The 7500-nt window shown below is 36.7% G+C and overlaps 2 protein-coding genes and 1 non-coding gene across 3 annotated transcripts in view; 2 read left to right on the top strand and 1 right to left on the bottom strand. All coding sequences in view use genetic code 11, as the record gives it.

Moving 5' to 3' along the window:
* Positions 1-15: 15 nt before the first annotated feature.
* Positions 16-6882, bottom strand: ycf2. Its single transcript has one exon. It carries the CDS (start codon positions 6880-6882, stop codon positions 16-18), a length of 6867 nt encoding a protein of 2288 aa, YP_001122842.1.
* An 87-nt stretch (positions 6883-6969) lies between these two features.
* Positions 6970-7043, top strand: trnI-CAU. Its single transcript has one exon. It is a non-coding gene; the product is annotated as a tRNA-Ile (tRNA).
* Positions 7044-7487: 444 nt separating this feature from the next.
* Positions 7488-7500, top strand: part of rpl23 (ribosomal protein L23) — a 282-nt gene continuing 269 nt past the window's right edge. The window contains exon 1 of the mRNA in view: positions 7488-7500. This exon is cut by the window's right edge and continues 269 nt beyond it. Coding sequence (YP_001165476.1) covers positions 7488-7500 — 13 coding nt within the window.

Genomic DNA, 7500 nt, shown 5'->3' with positions numbered 1-7500 from the left:
AAGAGAAAGAAAGGTCTATCTATTTTTTTTTTTTGAGTGATTCAGTGAAACCAATGATTCGTTATTGGAGCAGATAGCAACAACTATCTCATCTGGGAAAAGCCATCTTTTTCTCAACAATGTCTTTGTCATTTGATCCAATAGCGCTTCGTTAGATAGGAACAGATTTGATAAATATTGATAACTCTCAGATAGAGTATTAGAAGGGAAAAATCCTTTAGATGATGAACTATTGATTCTAAGCCATCTCTGGCAATGAATCAACAATTCAAAATGCTTTTCTTGCGTATTCTTGATAAACCAGTGTTTATATATAGATGTAGGAAGATCTGTTTGGGAAGTAAGAAGTTCCCTTGACATCTCTTCATCTGTAAAGAATTGTCGATGTGAAAACACAGAGACAAAAGGCTGATCTTTGAATAGGAAAAAGAGTGGATCCGCGGGGTCCCAAATGAATTGGCTTATTCGAAAAAAGCCCTGTTCTTTGGAAGATCTATCTCGTGTCTGGTACTGCATGGTTCCACCCTGCAAGAACTCTGAATCATTCTCTTGAAGCTCATCCTCTTCATCATAAATGATCCGCTTGTCCCGAAATGACCTGGCCCAATAGGGAAATCCCAATGAATTGGGCCTTTCAATACAATCAAATAGAAAGCCCCAAGGGCGCCATATTCTAGGAGCCCAAACGATGTGATTGAAAAAATCCTCCTCTATCTGTTGCGGGTCGAGGACTCCTCCCCGTTCTTCAAACTCCGATTCATATTTTTCATAGAGAAATCTCTGATCAACGATAGAATAAGATCCATTTTGAATCCTATTTAAGGGATTCCTTGGTTCGGACCGAAGAAGCAATGTCACTCGATCCTTATCAAACTGACTGCAATCTTTTTCTGTACGTGAGGATCCCACCAGAGCGCCTTCTACTTCTAATAGGCCATGAACTAGATCAGAATTATTCTCAACGAGTCCATAAGATGTGATCCCATTTTTTTCATCAGGTCCGGGTAGAGACCAAAGGTCTTGAGCGACCGATCCGGCAGAACAACTCAAAAGGTAAAGAAGTATCGTTAATTTCTTCATACTCGTTCCAAGTTCGAAGTACCATTTGTACAAATAAGAATCCCCCCCGTCACATGATTTCTTCTTCATATAGATAGAGATAGGATCTATGGAGCAATTACTTAGAAGTACATTTTGTGAAACAGCCCTTCCTATCTGATAGAAAAGGATCCCATGATCCTGAACCGATCTTACCTGAGATCGGAAATCCCAAGTTTGTCTATGAAGAACAGAGCTAATTATATTAGTGTCTATGATGGATTTTTTTTGTATAATACTAATCGATAGGGCCTCATTGTTAAGTGCTACAAGATCTCGTACATTTGAACCCATCGTTGTGGACCCGAATCCATTAGTATGGGACATTTTCTTTTCCAAGTGAAATCCCCTAGTATATGAAAGAGTGAAAAAGTGTTTTCGTTGTTGTGGAATAAGAAGCCTTCGTATCTTAATGCATGTATTGAATTGATTCGGAGCTATTAGAGCTGGATCTACTTTTTGGGGAATATGAGTCGAAGCAATAACAAGAATATTTCTAGTGGAACATCTTTCACAATCCCTGGAGAGATAGTTCACTAAAAGACCGAGGGATAAGTAATTCGACTCATTCACATCCAGATCATGAATGTTAGGAATCCATATTATGCAAGGAGACATTGCTTTTGCTAATTCGAAGTGAAAGGTGATATAAAATCGGTCTATTTCTGGCATCATATCCATAGTTAGCGTATTCATCATAGTTAGAAGCTCCAGCTCTATATCAAGGTCACGGTCGATATCGTCACTATCGTCACTATCATCAATATCGTCACTATCATCAATAAGAAAACCCTTAGGCTTGTTATCCAGGAACTTGTTCAGAAATACTGTAATGAAAGGAACATAGGAGTTTTTCGCTAGGTATTTGACCAAATAGGATCGTCCAGTTCCTATAGAACCTATCACTAAAATACCCCTACTAGGGGGAGGTAGGGCTAAGCGGAGCGAAAAGGGTTTTCCATGAGATGGGAAATGAAAACTATTAGCCCCCCACAAGGTTTGTGAATAAGTAATTGTCTGATAATTAGCAAGGAATATATGTCTTTCTACTAAACAGGATGTATTGAATTCATAAATCATTAGATACTTTTTATGAATGTCAACTAAGTATCGTAAGTAAATTGCTCCCGGTTGTTCACTTATTTGATAACCAGAGTTATTCTTTGATAAAAGATCACTATGAGTAAGACTCAATAGAATTTGATCAATCCTTTTTTCTGTTGTTAAGGTAGAAAACTGAACCAAGAATTCTTTTTCTTTATCATCAATCGAATCAGTGTTCGAGACCCAGGATTCTATTTGATCATCAATCCAATCACCATTCACGTTTTTTATTTTTCTTATCAAGGAATAGATTGCTTTACTTGGATGACTTAGATGTCTCGTATTTCTCGAAAAAGCGATTCGATTGATGGGATTTGGTATAATACTTATGAGATCGATGAGATTCCAAGATTTATTCTTAGAACGTATGGATTTGACCCCATAAGCGGGACCACCACCCCATAGCATGTTGCCACCAAAAGCAAAACTCCGTATTTCTTCTAGAGAATCTCCTAATTGTTCCAGAGCAACTAGAAAGAGATTCTTTAACCAGAAAGAATTCAGTTCAGATGTAGGATACCTATCCAGAAGTTTTCGCAACTCAATCATGTATGATGGAATCATCAAAGATTTTACCTTTTCGAACTCTGTCTGTAACTCACTATAGACTCGAGAAACAAAGAGAAGATGTGTACGAACGAGATATCCAGCAACAAGGAGAAGGAAAAGGATTGAATAGAAGAACTCCTGAACATTTAGCGATCTCAGATGTGTCGATATCAATAGTAACTCATTATTTCGATGAGTCATTTCTTCGGACAGAAGAAGATTATGGAAACAATTACCCGGAATCTCACTTATCAGATTCCATTGTGGAAGACACAATGGAATCTGACGAATTCGCCATAATATATCTGACCCATGCATAATATCATGAAAAATGGATACAAATTTTTGGCTGCTACTTAGTATCGGCAATAGGTCTGAAAAAGTATCTAAAAATATGAAATTTAGATATTTGTACCCCGTCGAGGTAAGGAACCATGGTATATATGTTTGGAATAGATTCCATTTTGAGAGAGTTGAAAAAACACTATCTTGTTGAAAGGTTCTATACATCTGACCTTTCTCAAGGCATTTTTGTAGACAAGAACTCCGTTTTTTCCTTTTTTCGGATGGTAAATATTTCTCAGAACATGGAGTGTGAATCCAACCCATGTTTGAATTGAAATTGAGATACTGATACAAGTTCTTCCCTTCTGAATCAGGTATATTCATATCTGAAAGAGGTTGACAATAAGTTTTTTCAAAATGGACTATTTGTCCCTCTGTTAGAGGTGTTCCAGAAATGTCTGCGATCGAGTAAATAGCTCCACGAACGAATGGATCGTATCGAATTGGAAAATGGAAAGATTTGTAGAAGTTATACCCTTCGTCGCCACTTTGCGGAAAATCGTTAGGTATCAATATGTTAGATACCTGTAACTCGATTGGTGAAATAGTATCTCTCTTCAAAAAAGCATGTTTTTTTTGACCATCGCAAAAAGAAAAGATTTTGTTGCGAATGAACAAGATTTTGAGGAATTGTCCATACGTAAAATCATAATTATTGATACGGGCCTTTTCCACATAAAAAGGGAATCTTTTGTTACAATAGAAGCAGAAGTGATATTGATTATTCAAGAATCGAAGTTGATTTGCTTTATAAAAATAGTATATCAATGAACTTCTATGAAATGGTTTCACGGGATTCAGCCAATTGTCTGGATCGTGGGATATCATTGAGAAATAGGAATCTGTGTTATCAAAAGATTTCCTGCGATTCTTTCTAGTATGGAATGAGTCAATCATCCACTTTGGTATCTTATTGAACAAAAATGGTGATATTGTTCCTCCATTGATCAAGAATTTCGATTTTTGGGAAGTATCTTGGTCATCCAATAATAAGGGTTTCCTTTTTTTCAAATGAAAGATTTGAAGACCTATTGATTCTAATAACTGATTACAGAGTGGATCATTCGGACCTTTCAATTCATAGATGTGGATCTCGGACCTATGAATGGAGATACCCCCAAAACTCACAAAGAAAAAAGAAGGAAGTGAGTTAGACAAAAAGAGAAGAAACTTGGGCAAAAAAAGAAGTAACTTGGACAAAAATAAACAAAGTGACTTAGACAAATCTTTTTTGTCGATAACCTCAGACCAATCAATCGAATATTGATTAATATGTAATCGATCGAACACTACTTGAAGGCTATTCTGCTCAGAAATGAAATAGTCCAAATGTTCCTGGAAATTCTTGCTCCCATTGGACCATTTGTATCTATATGCATTAGGATCCCAATTCATAGATCTCTCCGTTCGAGAAATCAAAATAAGAGGATCGAACCATTTCTTCTGACTCTTTTTCAAATTTGAGAAATGTTGGTTGATCGTGTATTTCATTCTAGTTCGATGATTCAGAGTATCATTTCCTATTTGATACCTTTGAATTCCATATTCGAAGTTGCAATTGAATCGATTCAATACATTTCTTATGTAAACATGGGTGCTATATTGGATTTGAATCAGATTTCGGATCAATCTATATTGATTGACTGCCTCCATTATGTTGTTGCTAGCAAATACAACTATTTTAGGTTTTGGATCTTCCAAATTATTCCCGCAAGAGGTCTGGACCCATTTTTTTATGATCCTTCGATAAAAAGATTCATTCTGTTCATAAAAAAGAGGAGGTAGAACCAATAAAGAGTGCTTTTTCGATTCATCCCTGGAGTTCAATAACTCATTCAAGAAATGTTTTTGATCCAATCCGGAGGAATCAATAGAAAAATCAAATTCCTTATGATACACCAGATCCGGCTCGGTTATTGATAGAGTGAATAGATCTGCCATTTCTTGAAATAGATCTTCTGATTCAAAATCGTGGTGTAACGTGTATCTCCCCCTGTTCCGGTCATGGAATAGATGAAAGAAACCCCAAAATGGATTTTTGTTCAAGAATGAAATCTTATTGGAACTGTCCAATTCATCCTTTGGAACCATATCACATCCTCGATAGGATGAAATAGGATGAATTGAGACGGTATTTTGTAAGTACATAATTATCTTGAATAAATTCACTATTTCTTTCTTTTCCGATCGCCTGGAAAGAGCAAGATGTTTCTTTTGTTCTTTTTTCAACAATTTCTGATCTCTAGTAGACCTATCAGTAGGATTCGAACCCAGATGAAGTTCTGACCATCTGTCAGAGAAAAAAGAACGAGTGGCTCTTGCAGGATTCCCAAGAAATTCTTCGATTTCTTCCGGAAGCAGATGATTATTCATCTGCTTCTCACGTTCCATGAATAGTCGGCACATTGAGGAATATCCAGAAAGGTTTTTAAGGAATCGCTCTGATTCTATCTCTGTTCGTTCCGTTTGAAGAAAGGAAGGATCCCAACAAAGAATCGATCTTTCTTTTAGTTGTTGAATCTCTCTTTGATTGATCAATGTGTGATATTTCGAATCCTCATTCCTAATGGAATCGAAAGAATCCTTGGATTGATCAGAAGATCCTTTCAATTGGCTAGAATCCGTTACTTGAATGAAACTAGATCTCGTGGAATCATATTGAAGATTTGATGATACATTCCGTACCTTGCTAAAAAACCGATCCTTGTTTCCCAACCACACATTGTCTAACCAAATCCAATTCTCTTGTGACATGTTCCTCAAAAAATCCGATTCGTGCGGACTCTTCCCCCAACTAACGAAGAGATCTTGACGGAATTGCCACATATGAAATTGAGCACAATTTTGCAAAGAAATAGCCCGCTTGTTTCTCAAGAAGAGATGCGAAACATGCTCAATATCATTTGATTGAATAATTGACCCAGTCCCTTGTTGTTTGAAGAAACCCTCCACTTCCTTTGGTATTTTTTCACGAAAAGCAAACATGAGATAATAAATCCAGTCTTTCACTAAGATTTCGAATAGCTGTCCCGAATTCAAGTTGATTATGTTTCGCCTCTTTCTCGGGGAAAGACGATCAAAAAATTCCCAATCATGGTCCTTACGGATCGGATCATCCATATAATATACAAAAAGGAACTCCAGATATTTGATATCTTTCTCTTTGAATGAGATCTCAATTCCAGCGATGGTTTCATTAGATATCTTACAACTAGAATAGCTCTTTTTTCCTATCCAGTTCCTCCACCACCGCGAACCCCAGTTAAATTCAGGCATGATATACTTTTTAGTTATTGGGAGAACCCGAGTACTCTCTTTCGGATCCAGGAAAGAACTCTCAGAGATCTTTTTTCCTTTTGGAAGATACAGGAGCGGAACAATCAACCTATTGATATTGGAAGACTCAGATGATTCTTCCAATGTATCATTTTTGGGTCCAATGGAATTCATAGGTATAGGAAGAAGCCTTGTCAAATAGGGATTTTTTCTTTCGACCATTTTTCGATTGTTAATACGATATATAAGGACCGCTACTACAAAGAGTACTACATACTTGATCGTGAAATATCGATTGCTTGTTGAACCCTGTGAATTGCGTGAAAGTAGGATACTCCAAATTCGGGAGTCCAAGAGTTTTATAAAACTCTCTTGATGGAAAAAAATATGAATGAGAAATCCCGCTGAATTGAATTGGGTCCATGAATCTAAGAAATAGCGAGAATTCTTGATTTCTTTCAATATCTCTCTCAATTCGAAAATCCAGGATTTGAATTGATGTCCTTTCATCGAATCCTCCTAATTGCATTGATTTATCCGAAAGATTTCACTTCAATTGGAATTTGGTTATTCACCATGTACGAGGATTCCCGCTAAGCATCCATGGCTGAATGGTTAAAGCGCCCAACTCATAATTGGCGAATTCGTAGGTTCAATTCCTACTGGATGCACGCCAATGGGACCCTCCCTCCAAAAAGTCTATCGGATTTTTGTTCAAGAATGAAATCTTATTGGAACTGTCCAATTCATCCTTTGGAACCATATCACATCCTCGATAGGATGAAATAGGATGAATTGAGACGGTATTTTGTAAGTACATAATTATCTTGAATAAATTCACTATTTCTTTCTTTTCCGATCGCCTGGAAAGAGCAAGATGTTTCTTTTGTTCTTTTTTCAACAATTTCTGATCTCTAGTAGACCTATCAGTAGGATTCGAACCCAGATGAAGTTCTGACCATCTGTCAGAGAAAAAAGAACGAGTGGCTCTGTATCAATGGAATCTCATCATCCATACATAACGAATTGATGTGGTATATTCAAATCATAACATATGAACAGTAAAAACTAGTATTTTAATTGAGACTAGAACTCATAGGGAAGAAAATATATTTATGAATGGAATAA

The sequence above is a fragment of the chloroplast genome of Phaseolus vulgaris, assembly GCF_051622355.1.
Source record: "Phaseolus vulgaris chloroplast, complete genome".
Classification (NCBI taxonomy): domain Eukaryota; kingdom Viridiplantae; phylum Streptophyta; class Magnoliopsida; order Fabales; family Fabaceae; genus Phaseolus; species Phaseolus vulgaris.
The sequence above is the reverse complement of the archived record's forward strand: the minus strand, read 5'-3'. Positions and strand labels throughout refer to the sequence as shown.